At 38.8% G+C, this 16607-nt stretch overlaps 3 protein-coding genes across 4 annotated transcripts; 1 reads left to right on the top strand and 2 right to left on the bottom strand.

Moving 5' to 3' along the window:
• ccdc13 (coiled-coil domain containing 13) lies at positions 1–5445 on the bottom strand (the record flags this gene model as incomplete). Its single annotated transcript, XM_083991300.1, has 13 exons — positions 1–115; positions 731–862; positions 960–1022; positions 2536–2636; positions 2849–3058; positions 3470–3646; positions 3741–3911; positions 3993–4097; positions 4213–4329; positions 4440–4523; positions 4732–4874; positions 4963–5111; positions 5270–5445. The coding sequence occupies 13 exons, from the start codon at positions 5443–5445 to the stop codon at positions 1–3; spliced, it is 1743 nt and encodes a 580-aa protein (XP_083847426.1).
• Positions 5446–7576: 2131 nt separating this feature from the next.
• On the bottom strand, positions 7577–10059 carry higd1a (HIG1 hypoxia inducible domain family, member 1A). Of its 2 annotated transcripts, none has more exons than XM_083990620.1 (4): positions 9929–10059; positions 9373–9447; positions 8939–9073; positions 7577–8715 (listed from the first exon to the last, which is right to left on the bottom strand). In XM_083990620.1, exons 2-4 carry the CDS (start codon positions 9440–9442, stop codon positions 8642–8644), a joined length of 279 nt encoding a protein of 92 aa, XP_083846746.1. In that variant the 5' UTR covers positions 9443–9447; positions 9929–10059; the 3' UTR covers positions 7577–8641. The 2 variants fall into 2 exon arrangements, with proteins under 2 accessions (XP_083846746.1, XP_083846747.1); XM_083990621.1 differs by having other exon boundaries at positions 9918–10046.
• Positions 10060–15077: 5018 nt separating this feature from the next.
• LOC311000267 (5-beta-cholestane-3-alpha,7-alpha-diol 12-alpha-hydroxylase-like) lies at positions 15078–16607 on the top strand (the record flags this gene model as incomplete). Its single annotated transcript, XM_083990932.1, has 1 exon — positions 15078–16607. Exon 1 carries the CDS (start codon positions 15081–15083, stop codon positions 16605–16607), a length of 1527 nt encoding a protein of 508 aa, XP_083847058.1. The 5' UTR covers positions 15078–15080.

Genomic DNA, 16607 nt, shown 5'->3' on the forward strand with positions numbered 1-16607 from the left:
TTACTGTGAATCTAATTTTGTCCTCTCCAGCTGCTGCTCCAGGATTACTGTCCTGCGGCGCTCCTCCTGACACTTCTGCTCTGCCTGCAAACACCTCTGGCTCATCTCCTTTTCGCTGGAAGATTCAAACAGAGGTTTCTGCTAGTTTCAGACCAGTTACAGTAAAATTCAAATATGCAACTTCTCTTGATGGTGACTGTAGATGGACTAATGATGCTTCAGATGGACACAAATATGTGAACAAGAATGATTAGTTGTCCGACACTATTGGTATAATTAATTAAGGTAGACAATGCACTGGTAAGATTTATTACTATCTTTAACATATGGGCTGTAAAATAAAAGTCTTTGTTGTTTTAATGTACTCAGTCAGAATTTGAAGGAATAATATGAACTCCATGAACGGTGCAAAGAAATCTACAGCACTCAGAAAGTATTACCCAGTGTCCCTGACCTTTAAATAAGTACACACAATGAGATACCAATGAATTGAATATTGTAGTGGTGTAGTACTACCATATCCCCTCATGCTTTGTTAGAAAATAGTCAGTTTGATGTTTGTTATGCACAAAAAAGATAGAATTGCCAAGATGATAAAGATTTCAAACATTCAGTGCTCTGTGTCAATCATTAAACTGGCTGGTACCATCCTGGGGCTTAACTTTGCTTTTGATTTTGAATTTCATTTAGAAAAAATGCACAGAAAACCAATGTCTGCAGTGTAATTTACCTTTTTTGAAGGACATTCACCAACTCATGAAGTCTGTCCTTCTCCACGCAGAGGGTTTTATATTTACTACACTGCGTCACGAGTGGACTCACATCAGCTGAACATTGTGGACAATTTAAAGGACCTGAAGCCCTGAGAACAAAACATCAAACATTGTTTATTAATGGTGGCACCTTGCTTGATTTTAAAGTGTATCTGATATAAACACAGTGGAATTATGTCCACTTACTTGAACTCCATACTGCTCCTCCCAGTAGGCAACACTAGTTTATGACCATATTTAGATGCTGAACTGAAGGGGAAAAAGTTGATAATGTAATGTGAACAGAAATCCCAACAGAGTACATTGAAAAAGCAATAGGACATGAAACGAAATCAATGAGCTGATTATAGAAGGTCCCCAATTAGGGAGAGTAAATCATTAACCCTTACTTTGCCAGACAAAGGCAGAGGAAATTGGTTTAAAATGTAAATGAATCATCAACGGTTCAAATGAATGTCAGTGGCTAAACCCATTTAACTAAGCAATATTCTTACTCCAATGCCCATTACAGTTTTTCACAATTGTTAACACATTTTTTGAATCATCCTGTCCTTTTCTCAGAATTGTAAACACAAAACTCTTTTCTCAAACTACATTCACAAAACCTCTGTTTCTTTTTGCAAAACCAAACCATCGCCTCAAAATAGTTTTACCTGTGCTCAAACCGATGTGTTCAGATCTTGCACTAATCAGTCAAAATAGAAACACTGCTGAGCAGTGTCATTACACACACCACCTGCAAGCATTTTACATCCCCAATAGTAAAGAAGAAAAAATATTTTTCAACTCTGTGAATTTAGCATTTACTCTGCATTCATCAAACACAAACTATAGAAACAGGAACTGTGAGAAAAAAATCAATCCTGAAATTGAAAAATATAAATGAAAGTCTACAGCCTCTAATGCAATGTAAAAGGTAAAAAAATAAAAAATAAAAAGACTGTACACAATCAATCATTCAGTCATTGAGCTTCACCTCATCTTTGGGCTGGGTCAGGCCACAGCATTTCATCAAAATCACCTGCTACATATGTCCTCCTATTTACACTTGTAGTGTAATGGCATTGTTTTGATGGACCATCTCAACTACAATGGCCTCCTGCTGGGGTGTGAACATACAGTAGGTGTCCTGGCTCCCACCCCTGTATGGCAGTCTGACAATTCTACAAAAAGTGAATGTGCAAAATATCTGTAATGTAATGAAATATATCTACAGTAGTACTGTAAATTTACAATGATAAAACAGTAGGCCTACAGTAGATTGTACCTGTTGTCTAAATCTCTGGATTATGATGGACACAGAGAATCGACTGATGTTTGGTTGAACCCTTTGGCCTCCCTCATTGTCATGCCATGCACAAAGACATGGTCTATCACAGCAGCCTGAACGTCATCAGAAATGACAACTCTTTGTCTTCTTGCACTCTGAACTGGCTTATATTGGTTTTCACATCAATGGTTGTGTTTGACAGATGACAGATGTGTTTTATTTGTGTTTATGTTTTGCCACTTGTTGTTACCTTTATGACTCACAAGTCCATCACAGTGACAACTGTGTTTTATTGCATGAGAATGTGTTTAGAGTTTTGCAAAAAGGAATGACTGAGATCTGCAAATAGTGTTTTACTAGGTGAAGATAGTTTATGGTTTTGTGAAAAAAAAGGATGTTTGATTCAGTAAATGAGTTTAGACAAATGAGCAACTGATTCACACAACAGGAATTAGTGTTCTAGCAATTCAGAAAAACTGTAAGCATACATACCCTGCAGATATTATTCTCTTGTTAATGTCTCCCTCTTCAGGAGAAAAATCTGAACTGCCAATTGTTTTCTTGCGGCTTGACTGCATTTCCACACCCTCCTCCTGCAACAGTTGTAAACACATTTAATGTCTTGCCAGATGATAATAATAAGCCACTATTTTTAAATATATGACACAGTGCAAAAACAATGGCTTTGAGTGAATAAACCAAAAGTTTGGTTGGAAAGTTTGAATACGAAGACTTTTCAACTAAAACTTTTAGATCTTCTTGCCAAGATGTAAAGTTCAATATGACTTATGTGCTTTTTTTTCACCTTCACAGAGAGCTGGTGGATTTCCTCCATCAGTTCTTTGATCTTAGTGTCTTTCTCAGCAACCACCTGCTTATGCTTCTGGATGAGACTGCTGTGCTCTGAAGGCTCACTGCTCAGCAGGCGTCGCGGGCTCTGCTGGATCTCCTTGCTCTGTCCGTTCGGCTGTTGGCTGAGCCGCCTCAGGACCTCTTGCATCTGAGTCTGCTGCTTCTACCAGAGGTAGATGAGATAAGAGACAGGTATGGCTGAGAATAACATGGGCTCATCACTTCTCTCTGCATTCTGGGGATTATTTTGATTTGTAAATTACATTAAAATTATCATTTATTGCTGTGTATGTAAAACAAGAACTTAAATGATTGTTTAATAAACCTTTGAATTTGTAACATCCAATGCCTTCTCTGGAGCACTTAATGCTCAAGTACAAATTGTTATATGACGTCAAACCACATTTCATTCATTAAATCTATGCATGCATTTGAGTACTTATCCATGGTCCATGATCCAGTGATCATTTGGGTTTACAAACACATTCCAAAACCTTACGCATAAACCTTGTGGTCGTCCTCACTCTCACTAAAATTACGATACACCACTTACACAAAAAACCTAATTTCTTACCAGCAAGGCATCCACAAGCTCATCATCATGTTTACCCTTGTCCAAGAGGGTGGAGATTTGGGCCTTCAGAGTTTTCACTTCAGTAGACAGAGATTTATTTCTGGCTCTAGAGGCATCCATTTTTTTCTTCACATCCTCATGGTCTTTCAGGATGGCCTCATAGTCCACTGAGAGTCTCTGTACAGAAGTGTAAAGAGAATGTGACCTCTGTACACTGACAAATTCATATATTTAAGTTAATTAAATCCCATTTACACATATTTATACACACCTCAAACGCCTCCCTCTTCTCTTTATTAATGGCACGGATGTGGCTGAGGTTCCTGTCTTGAGAGGGGGTTTTCAGAAGTTCCCCGAAGTCCAGAAATTCGTCTTCTTCACTCAGGACACTCGGGTGTCTCCGCTGGGTTGACTGGTTCAGCTGCTTCTCAAGGTCCCGTACCTGTTGCACAATGTCCAGTTTTGGTAATGCTGTAGAAGCACCTCATTGACTCTTAAATGCACATAATCATGTCAAGCATACCCTTGTCTGAAGAGCCAGTATCTGCTGAGAGCGGCCTCTAAAGCTGCCTGGGCAGTTTAGTAATTGCTGAAGGTTAACCTCCTCTCCAACCTCACTGATCAAAACCTGCAACAGCAGCAGCAGTTGATATGTTGTACAGAAGTCCTTCATGTTTAATGACATGGCTCTGTGGTAATTTTATATACCAGTCAGTCTCAAGGCAGAAAAAAAAATACTTTACCTTCTGAGCTACTTTCAGCTCCTGTTTGACGGATTGAACCTGGTTGCGATATTCAGTTGCTTTCAGCTGGGCAGCAGCTAGTTTTTCCTGTAGAGATTTCACCACTGGATGTTCCTGCTTTTGGGATACAAATGATACATTATTCAGATCAAGTTGCCATTAACTTAATCAGTTAAGAACATAAAAATGTTGGTTTGATCCATAACCACTATAACTTTTGTAATCACCTCAGAGTCTTCAGATAACCTCTTATTCTGTGGCTTTTTATCTATCTTTTGCCCAGATGAAGAGTGCACCAAAGCAGTTTGTAGCTACAGAAAGGAGTAAAACATTACAATTATTCATTCATTCATTACCAGTTAATTTTATTATGCAAATAATGTTATATATTAATATAACATATATATGTTAACAACACATCATTGTCTAAAAAATGTAAAGAATGGTTGGAAGCAAAAGCAATGAATTTCCATCCAATAATGGAAATTAAATTATAGCCCTGACTCAAAACTTTATTACCTCCTTCTCAAGGTCTTTGATTCTGTTGCTGTTTTGCTTCGACTTTATCCTCTCTCGCTCAATTTCAGAGGTCAGCTCTCTATTCTTCTTGGACAGCTCAACAATCTTGGTGGCCGCTATATCCCCTGCCAAACCCGAAGTGCCTACACGGATGGAGGGGATGAGTCATGAAGAAGCTGTGACGCATCTCTAACATCATTGTGGTGAAAAATGTGAGTTCTGGTATTATACCCGCCAAGGCCAGTCGTTCCTCTTCTCTTTTCTTCTTTAGGTGTTTAATTTCAAAATCCTTTTCACTCAGAAGTTTGAAGAGCCGACCGTTTTCATCTTGTAGCTCTCTTAGCTGATCTACCAAATTCTGATTTTCATTCTGCAGGTCTCTATAAGAAGGACATTTTCTCCCAGTTAGCAACTAAATTGTTCTCATTTGTCATGCAAGGTTTTCCAACCATAACAAGTGTTGTATTTCTGTTATTGACGCTGCTACTGGGACATAAGAACACATCTTTGTATACAATTCAACCCTTATAAGACTCACCTGTCGTTTGCAGGCAGATTGCCTTGTTTTGATAGATCCAAATCATCCTGTGCATCACTGACATGAGGCTTCTCTGGTTCTTTCCCCTTTTTCCTGTCCAGTTTTCTTTCTTCTTGCTGTTTCTGTAGCATTTGGAACTGAAGCCGCAAGTCATTCAACTCACCATCGTGTGCCATGATCTATAATGCAGGCTAGGCTACATATATCACAGGGAGAAAATAATCAATTTATAGATGAAAAATGGAAAATGACAATGGAAATCAACATTGTGTAGATACTGTTTTTTCTCTCTCTCTATGATCTCTAGGGCTGCCCTGCATACATTTGTAAATAACAACTGCATTTACAGGGAGGCCAAGTTTAGTTCAATAATTGCTAATCCCATGTGAAAAGTAGAAAGATGAGCGGTGTCCCTCTTGGTAACTTACATGGCTGACATGGCTGTTTAACTACGGTAATGGTTGTTATTAGTGACCCCATCACTAGCCTAGAGTTTGCAAGTCATGAGCCTAAAACAGTTTAAACTGACTTCAGTCCTCTTCCCATAAATAACACCAGCATCCAGTAGGTAACTAACATGCCCAGCAAAAGACGAGATAAGGTAAGGTTGAGGTTTGAAACAAGTGACTGGAAATACGAAGGACTATCCTTCAGAAATCTAAACCTAGTCTCGCAACTCCTAAAAAAGTTTAAGTTGTAACTGTTACTTGAATACAACAAATGTAGGTATAAAGAAAGCAGCTCACCTGCCACCGTTATCCAAGCACAGCCCTTGTAAACAAACTGGAAACTGTTTTGTATTGCATCGTTTTACATGGCGGGGAACCTGCGGAGCTTCCTTGTGATTGCGACGCTCCTGTGTCCATAGCAACGGCCCTCCAGAGACTCGTAGGAAGATCTCGCGAGAACAGGAGAGACGCTCTTTGAGATGGGATGTTCAAGTGTAGGCAGAAATTCTCTGGTGTAGACTACTATGTTTATTTACGTAGGCGAGGATACGTAACATTACATTACAAGCAATAACATTATAAATTATTTTATATACAGTCTATGATTACAAGCTATAAATGGAGGATGAAGTAAAACTAACTTCACTGACTTTTTTTTGGTGATATAAAGTTGATACTGTTTCAAATCAAGGTTGTTCTTGTTTTTTGAATATTCCATCTTACACTTAAACAAAGCTCTGCCAACTCCTATGTATTCCTATTAAAATCAAAAACATTAAACCCCAACAGAACAGACCGTTGCAGTTTTGTAACTGAAATCCGTAGTAAGGAGCAGGCTCTTCAGCCTTCCTCCAAATTGCAATTCGACAGAAAGCCGGAAGAGGGCAGTGCAGCTACTTATGTGAGAGCTGATAACAGCAGTCAAAATAGTTTAATATGATGAGGGTTTATATAGTGCAACGCCAACTGCGCACAAAATCTATGCAAGTAGAAAACATGGTAATCACAGCTCAGTTTTAATCAAACTAACCTTTGTCTTTGTCAACAGTCCATAATGTTTTTATTTAGGGAGCATAAACGTTGGTGGGTGTGTAGCATCATATTCTGCAATGGCAAAGTTCATAGCTTTTGTTCATACTGGATGCCAAAAGGCCAATATATGCTTGCAGTTTTACAGATTACTTTTAAGAGGAAACTTTTCCTCAATTGATAATATAAACAAGTTTAAAATACTACACATTTTTAAGATTAAACAAGTGGCAATGGTAAACCAAACTTTAATACTTTTGTGTATTGCCCGTATGGGATAAATAAAGTTTTCTGAACTGAACTGTATTTTAACTTGTTAATACTGTAAGTAAAAGATTTGAATAATTCTTCCAACACATGTCCTTTTATATTTACAGCGCATTCAGTCAAGGTAATAAATGAATAATATAACCAGAAGTGTGCTACAGGGTAAACACTGGAAACAGTTTGACTAACTTATCAAGTATACTGTATGACATTTGTCCTGTGATACTAGGTGTAACCCTAACCCTAACCCATACTTGGCAATTGCATCATATAAACTGGATCTCAGGTACGTTTCATTGTGTTCTCGGTTGTGAGTAATATGCATCATAAACTGAAGAGTCACCATGATACAGTTCTTTCCTGTATTTGCTAAAGGAACAATGCAGCTGATTAAATTTCATGTAATGTTGCATTTTTGTTAAGTGGCCGGTGTGCTTGATAAGCTGTCAGATCATGAGCATTTAAGATATAGTGTAAGAAAACAAAGCAAACTTGGGAGGTTAAAAAAAAATCAGTACACTATGAAAGAGTTAGAATTTCAAGAGTGGTCAAATTTATTTCCAGAAGGAAAAAAAAAACACATTCAAAAACATCTCTTGTATTTTCACACAATAATCAAAAGTCAATTTTGTGTATAACCAAAGAACATCTCTGGTATAACTTAACAAGGCATCTACTCAGCTTATCACAAGGTAGGCTGTATGATGATATTCTGTATAATAACCTGCTGCACAGTCTGTATAGGTGAAGGTGTTTGTATGTCTCGTCAGGGTTTGTGAAGTTGTTGTACTGAAATATTGGACCCATGAGTATTACAACATCATGATCAAATTTTTTAAAAATATAATGCCATATTGTATAAAGCATACAAAATGAAAATAATTAACTTCAAATTGTGTAAGACATCTTTATGGTTGTGGTTGAGAAATTGAGAAGTACCGGTAACCATTTTGTCATGTTCTTATTTTTATGTTTTTATGACTAAATTTGCTTCATGGAATGATAAGTCAAAATCCCCCTGTGTTGTTAAATAATGTAGGAGCTTAGACCTTGTCTGTGAGCCTAGTATTGTCAAAGCCTTCCTGAAGATGCCAAAATGCATTCGGAAACCCGTTGAAAAAGTGGGCTAAGGTGCAGATTTTTTTTGGCAAAAATCCCTAAATAAGTATATAAAACAATATAGCTGGTGTGAGACAATAAAATACAGACAAAGGAAGAGAATTGTCAGGCTACCCGTCTGATCTTTAGCCTGATCATACTGTTTTCAAATCGTTCTATGTGCTACATTTTTATTCCTTACATTTCACTCAATCTTCATTCACATAAGAGGCTCTAAAAGTACACTCAGCCATGTCATCTGTCTACACAGATATCAAACCAGCCAACTGCAAACACTCAAGAGTGTAACCAGTATTAAAACAACTAAGATCAATCTCAGTACAACCCTCTGGTACACTACTTAGAAGAGATTGTGTGTGATCAATAAGTTATAGCTATTTACAGTAGAGGGGAGCTGCGGAAAGATTGCGTGCATACAAAAGTTGACACATTTGTAAAAAATAAACACTACACACCTTAATATGAGGTAATATTAAGGTAGATATAATAAGAGTGCAGGAAAATGTGTTCACTTGTTTTGCGCTGCTTTCTTTTCTTCTCTGGGTTTTACAATGTAATCTTTGTACATTGAATACAGGACTCCTAAAAACAAAGACACAGAAGGAAACATTAAAAAGACGCCCCTTATATCTACTAAGAGACAGATTAGATAAATGTTGCAGCTCAGACGTTATCACTGACAACTGAATTTTATCATAATGTAATCATCCAAGTGTTTATACATGTTACTGGAGTAAATAATGCAGTCTGAGAAGTTTGATTCAGTCAGATTCAATCAGAAAAGGTGATACTTCATAATACATACCAACTGTCATGGCTCCAACCACAAAGCCTTGAGCTGCTACACGCATATGGATCAGGTGCACTGACATCTTTGTGTCCCCCCGACTTCTCATTTTCACCAGTCTGTAAGCGACAATGGCAAAGAATCCAGCAATTCCTGCAGGGAGAAAAAAATACTTTGATGTATACAGATGATTAACTGCGACAAAATCAGAGCCAGGTCTAGTGTACCAATTAAATTACATCAACATCTTACATTCTGCTGCTGTAAAGTATCATGTAACAAAGTTTCTGGAAAGTGCTTTATAAAATAATCTTATTGTCAATATCATTATTGGGCTTCCACCAGCATACTTTCATACAAAATTCTGTTTGATTTCACATTGAGTACATTACATTACTTTTTTTTGCCCTTTCATGACATGATGTAACCATATGGGCACAAGATGTACTCACCCACTGGGACAAATGGATTCTCCTTTGCTTTTCGCACCAACTTGGAGTCATTCTCATCATAGGTGAACATTTTGACTGAAAAGGAGAGGGGACGATAGGAGTTTACATTGAATATTGTATGAACTGTTGCCAGATCAGGTGCAGATGTAGGCTAGGTGGTGGTATTGAATCCTCTGTGTACAGGTACATTGGCAGTGGTATATTTCTTATCTTCAGTACTGATGTATATTGTATAAACTCGTAACGTTAATTCAGGACGGTTTGCAGCTTGTTGCTAATAGCTAACACAGTGAAGTGCTCAGGGGTTACACATGAAGGGCAGAGGGGGGACACATCTTTAAATAGACCTAAATAACTCCTTTACGTATTTAGTAGAGACACACAAACCGTAACAGCAAACAACAATAGATACAATACAATACTATATAGTTAGAAGGGACTTTCATTGAAGGCCATTTTATGGAGAATAACCGATATTACAACAACACAGAGCGAGGATTTACAGCAGATTAAACCTCCACTTGACTCTAGTAGATTAGACTCACTTGATTCTTACCTGTTTGAGGAGGGTGTCCCTGTTCAAACCACCTGGAAAGTACGAATTTGTGAGTATTGGGGAGCCACAGATGCCAAGTAGCTACAGTCTGGAGTGGAGGAAGTAACTAGCCGGCTACGTGATGTAACAACGCATCGTGCGCAGGTCTGACGTAGGCAGTTTCTCACGAATTTGTTGCGTTGACGTTCCGCGAGAAAATTGTAAATACAATGTCTGCCTTGGAAATACTGTTGTTTTGAATTAATTGTAATATAATCGTAAAGATAAATGTTTAATGAGCTTATCAATATAGACATTTAAGTTAAACAGTTGAGTTAAAGAATTTGGAGCTCGATTAAAGAATTCATCCTATAACCAGGAAGTAATGCCTTTTTTTGCCCTCCCTCTTTTAGCAGTTAGCCGTGTAGAAAGTAATCAGTGGTGATGGAGAGCTATATATCATCTACCATGCGTCGTATTATATCAAGCTGATTAAATATGGCATTTAATAAAGGCAGAATAGCAAGCGTTTTCCTATCGTAATGGTGAAACAGTTTGCATAAATCCGAGGAACATTGAATGCAACACCACTACCCTTGCAAAATCGAAGATGGTGGAAAATGATAAGATGCTACCCTGTCATTGAACGTATCGTCTGTTTCGCAACGACACCAAAATGATTATTCTAGGCAGAAACGTTCTTGGCTAGTTTAAACTCTAACTGGATTATACATATTAAACACGGAAAGTAAACAGCTTTAACCCGGCTAAATATCCCAGTAATTGCCATAAAGTTGAACAAGCCGTTTCTAACAAATCTGCCCACGTGCAGGTCCCCGCCCTCATGTTTTAATCACCACCTTTGACTTGCCAGTATTTAAAGACGGAAGTAGTAAGACGTGAACCATCTTGGTTCATAGTTATCATATCTCTGGGATGATGTAACTGTGGTCCCACCGTGTGCGTGCCTACAGCACGTTTCTGCAACGTGCTGAATTGGATTCAGAGCATAAATATTACCAAGAATTATACATTGCTTGTTTTCTTTGTTTGTTTGTTTTGCAGTACGTTTATTAATAATATTTCATATGTATGAAATACTTTTTGCAATGCAATTATTATTTAATAGAGCAATAATTGGTTTGATAATTGATCGATTGATAGTGTGGGCTAATAAAAATCAACATGATGTTGATTTTTATTAGCCCACACTATCAATATACTATTGTTGGATAGCCTATGTCGGTACAAGTGCATTAGTAACTTTATGTATCAAGCACATTTTCAATGATAATAATTAGGCTCTGATGAAAATGTGTGTATTTAAACTTTAGTAGGCCTACAGCTGCTTCAAAATCTGTCAGTTTTTGTTTCACAGTAAACTGATTGCAAAGAAGGGGTTATCTGAATGCTATGGACAGAGAAAGATAAACAAAGCTAATGTCTTAACATCCGGTCTGTTCTCTCATCAGAGGGAGTTCAACTGGTTTTCTGGCATTATCATCTCAACACATTTGAGAATTAAAGATGTCTATGGAGTCTTTTTTCTCCTTATCATATTTAATAAAAAATGTCTGGAGGATATGTCACGACTCTTTGCAGCACTCCTTCCTCTCTGCTTTGATTTTCAGTGTGTGTCAGGGACTGGTAGCCTAAATGATCAGTGGAAACAGACAGGACATAATTACATGAAGGGAATACCACAGGCCCATTAGAGTTTCAAAGCTGTTTTGATGTTTATTCTCAAGAAGGAAGGACACAAGACAGAACCTCTAACAAAAACATGATAAGTTGCCATTGTTGAAAAGATTTCCATTCTTTTATAATTTAATGCCATACCTTATAAAATGCTCTGGTGAAAATAGTGTTTTAATTAACTTTAAATATTTTTATAATTTCTTATTACTTATTATTTTAAGCCGGTGCATATTCTCATTTGCCCAGGTCATAGTATTTCAAAGGAGGTTAAATCGAAAGCAACTGGACTTAGTTATTTGTCTAGGAAGACGTTTCACCTCTCATCCAAGAGGCTTCATCAGTTCATGTACGCAACTGACCAGGCTGGGACTGGTCCAACTATCTGGTGTGGAGACTCACTATTTAACCTCTTGTGTGGGCGTTCACAAGGGTGATGATGTCACTGGTTCCCTTTTGTGCTCCAAGTGCCAACGACAGTCGTTTAAATGACTGCCTTTGATGGAAAGTTGGTTTCGACTTCGTTAGTGCCCTATATTATAACGACAGTCGTTGGAGTCACTTGCCACTTGTGAACAGTGGTTGTTCTTTGAGGCTAGATTGTTGAATCTCCTGGGAAGGGATGAAAGGGCAGCATTGTAAATTGGAGATAGGTGGTGTCTGAGGCCACCTCCCCTGTTGAGGGATGGTTTCTCTACTTTTACAAAAATGGCTTCTTTAACTCCTCTTTCAAACCATCTGTCCTCTCTGTCTAGGATTTGGACATTGCTGTCCTCAAAGGAGTGGGCTTTCTCCTTGAGATGTAAATGGACAGCAGAGTCCAGTCCTGAGGAGTTTGCTCTCCTGTGTTGGGCCATGCGTTTATGCAGTGGTTGTTTTGTTTCTCCAATGTAGAGGTCTTTGCATTCCTCGTTGCATTGGACTGCATACACCAGATTGCTTTTGTGGGTGTGTGGTGTTCTGTCCTTGGGATGTACCAGTCTCTGTCTGAGTGTGTTGCTGGGTTTGAAATACACAAGGATACGGTGTTTGTTAAAGATCCTCCTGAGTTTTTCTGATACTCCAGACACATATGGAATGACTATGTTGTTTCTCTTGTTTTGTCTTTCTTTCTCAACCACTTTGCTGGTTTTCTTTCTGGAAGCAGCTGCAATTTTCACAAAGGTCCAGTTAGGGTAACCACAAGTTGTGAGGGCGCCTCTCAGGTGCTTGTGTTCTGCCCCTTGGGCCTGTGAGCTGGTGGGCACGTTATCAGCTCTGTGTTGCAAGGTTCTGATAACACCAAGCTTATGTTCTAGAGGGTGGTGAGAGTCGAAAAGTAGATATTGGTCTGTATGTGTGGGTTTTCTGTATACCCCAATGTGGAGGCTCCTGTCCTTTTTCATATGGACGTCACAATCTAAGAAAGGCAGACTATTGTCCTTGACATCTTCTCTGGTGAACTTGATGTTTTTGTCCACTGAGTTAATGTGATCGGTAAAAGCTTGCACCTCTTTGGTTTTGATTTTAACCCATGTGTCGTCCACATACCTGAACCAGTGGCTCGGTGTTGTTCCTTCAAAGGAGTTTAAAGCCTTTTATTATACTATTTACTATTATTTTAAGTATTTTTCCACTATCCTCTGTGGTCCATTTCACTTTGCCATGCGTCATTTCAAGAAACCGACTGACATTTAAAAATTTAGGAATAGGAAATAGGTTATGTCAAAATAAGAAACATCACCATCTAGTGGTAAGGTTTTGTATCACTAGTGCAGTGGGTTGATGCCTTAACTGTACTAAATCAAATCATAAAATATGTTGATGAAGGTAATAATATCAATCACAATCATTTGATCAGCCTAGTCACTTAATTTATTGTTTTCACAAATGTTTATTGTAGACATTGGTATCTCTTTCTCATGTGAAAACGTTTTTTGTTATAGGCTCCTACATTCCTCATGTTCTCACCAGCTAGATTACTCCTTAAGACAAATACAAACACTAAAATGTGTATTTTTTCTACAACAGCATCTGCAGCTAGTCAAGTATTGTTATAAGACTATTGATGTTATGAGTCAGAATCATATGGGAGAGTTGTTTAAATCAGCACAACAACCCGATGAACATTGTTGGTTTGAAAGTCCCCAAATCCTTTTTGTGTTTTCCAGTAAGATGTTTGAAGCAGTAGGTAACACATGTCAAAGGACAAACACAGCAGAGAGATGAAAACAGGGTGGAGACAAGGAAATCAAGTGTGCATGGTGCACATAAGGTTTATAATAAAGTGATGTCATTTAGCTTATTTTGCTATTTTCATCAACACAGGCAAAGTTGTGAATTCAGGACTGTCCAATTTACTCTGTAACATGTTACACTGTTAAAGCTATAGGCCTAGATAATGACACGAGGGGTTCATTTAATTATAGTGGTAGTTATGACTTTATGTGAAAATGCTGGAATCTATTTGTGTAACCCCTTGGGCAGACTTTCTCATTAGTGAACCCTGTTTAACAGTTTTACACAAATATTTAATCTGCCATGTATAGCTCTTTAGGCCATGTGCATAATTAACAGATTGGTTAAACACAAGGTTTTCTCGCAAGAATCATTTTTCTTTGCATCATTCCTGTAGGCCTACTCATTAAGGTGTCCAAAATTGAGAGAATGTGTATCCTTTCCACTTAAAGCATTATTTTGATAGAAACAATACATTTTGCTAAAGTCTATGGAATTTATTAGTTAGAAGTTTTCTCAGCAGCTAAAAAAAATAAGCTACTGCTATTGTTTAAAGGGATAGTTCACCCAAAATTCAGCATTTGTAGTGGAAGCTCCCAGCACTGCTCTTCCTGGTCCGTCCGTCCAAATCTTGCGCGATTTGCGCCGGCGTCAGTGCAAATCGCGGACCAGGAAGAGCAGTGCTGGGAGCTTCCGCTACAAACAAGGTTAAAATATAGACTTATTTAATTTTTTTCGGAACAATTTCTCATGTTGGGGCTTCAATACAAGAGGGACATTACAGATGAGCACTATGGAGGTATTTGGATGTTTTTTGGTGTGTCTTTTTGGACGAAGAAAAGTGAGCTCCGTTCGCAACCATCATATGGACATGCAGTGCTGCACGGAGCCCCCCTGTAACTCCGAGAAGGCACGGAGGACTCTGAAACTTCTCACAGCTCTTAGTCGACATGACATGAGGGTGAGTAGATAATGAGTGTAATTTGAATTTTGGGTGAACTATCCCTTTAACAATTCATTAAGTAAGGGTTACTACTTGATATCATTTGTGTTACTTATTGGAAATAAACTCTCTGTAAATTTAGGAAGAATATGGTGCAAAATAATGCATAAGAAAAGAAGAGGATCTTTCATGCAAATAAAACAGTTTGATCAGGCCTCCCAGAAAGCTGGAGGGGATTCCACACAAAAGGGAGGAACAAAAGTGTCTCCAATGATGCTAATACCCCAAATTACTGTGTGGCAGTCAGAGGAATCAGACATGGAACTACTATTGCCAATTCTTCTCAGCTTTTTTGCAGCCCTGATTGGAGGGCTGTATCTTCTTGGGGTGTTTCGACAGCGGCGTCCAGGAGAACCTCCTTTGGACAAGGGGCTCATTCCTTGGCTGGGTCATATCCTAGAGTTTTGGAGGAACACTTCAACATTACTACAGAGGATGCAGCAAAAGCATGGTGATGTATTCACAATACAGCTGGGAGGATTTTATTATACATTTCTTCAGGATGCCCTGTCGTTCAGAGAAGTTGCTAAGGAGAGCCGAGAAAAACTGAACACAAGGCAGGTCCAAACGCAACTGTTAAGCAGGGTGTTTGGTTATGTTTTAGAAGAGGACCATAGCATTTTCCACGTGGCCAGCAACAAACACCTCACAGGGAACGGACTTGAGATAATGACACAATCCATGATGGCTAATTTTCAAAACTTGATGTTGCACAACGCTGGTTCAGCTGCAGACCAGAACACCTGGGTAGAGGAAGGACTATTTAAGTTCAGCTTCAATTTTCTTTCTAGAGCTGTCTACCTATCTCTGTTTGGTAATGTGCCCAGCACATCAGAAGAAAGTGAGGAGAAAGCCAAAGAGAAAGACAGAGCTGAATCAGAGGCATTATTTCACAAGTTTTATACATATGACCAATTCTTCCCAAATCTGGCTTATGGGGCCCTCTCACCACAGAAAAGTTTGGAAGCAAAGAGACTAACAGAATTCTTTACAGATTCTCTGTCACTACAGAAGATCAAGATCAGGGATAACATCAGTTGTTTTGTGTTGGACCTCTGTCAAGCAAAAAAAGAAGTTGGTGTGAGTGAGTCAATGGTAGATAAATACATGTTTGTGCTCCTGTGGGCCTCTCTGGTCAACACAGCCCCCGTTGCATTCTGGTTGCTCCTCTTCCTCATGAAACACCCTGAAGCCATGGCAGCATTGAAGGAGGAGTTAGATAACGTTATAAAGGAGTCGGGGCAGGAAGTCCGACAGGGTGGTCCTTTAGTCAACCTGACCTATGAAATGATGAAGAAAACACCCGTCTTGGACAGTGCTATAGAAGAAACCTTCCGACTCACTACTGCACCCCTCATCACCAGAGCTGTTCTCCAGGATATGACCCTCAAGATGGCCGACGGGCGTGAATACTCCCTTCGCAAGGGTGACAGAATAGGCATGCTTCCTTACACTGCTGTTCAGACCAACCCAGAGATCCACCCAGACCCACATTCATTCAAATATGATCGCTTTCTGAATCCAGATGGGAGCAAGAAAACAGATTTTTACAAAGCAGGGAAGAAGGTGAAGTATTACAACATGCCCTGGGGTGCCGGGGCCTTCATGTGTCCAGGCCGTTTCTTTGCCACCAGTGCGCTGAAGCAGTTTGTTTTCCTCATGTTGGTCTACTTTGAGTTTGAGCTGAAGAATCCCGATGAGGAGATATTTGGAAGTGACGTCCAACGAGTGGGATTTGGATCCCTGCACCCCAACAAGGACATTCAGTTTCGATACAGACTCTGA

Source organism: Trachurus trachurus (assembly GCF_905171665.1).
Source record: "Trachurus trachurus genome assembly, chromosome: 17".
NCBI lineage: Eukaryota > Metazoa > Chordata > Actinopteri > Carangiformes > Carangidae > Trachurus > Trachurus trachurus.

Excerpts from the sequence above, each read along its gene's own strand:
- higd1a (XM_083990620.1), bottom strand. The coding sequence starts at position 9,442 with ATGTTCACCTATGATGAGAATGACTCCAAGTTGGTGCGAAAAGCAAAG. Across the intron at positions 9,074-9,372 it reads GAATCCATTTGTCCCAGTGG|GAATTGCTGGATTCTTTGCC; the intron begins GTGAGTACATCT and ends TTCTCCCTGCAG. Across the intron at positions 8,716-8,938 it reads GGTTGGAGCCATGACAGTTG|GAGTCCTGTATTCAATGTAC; the intron begins GTATGTATTATG and ends CTTTGTTTTTAG.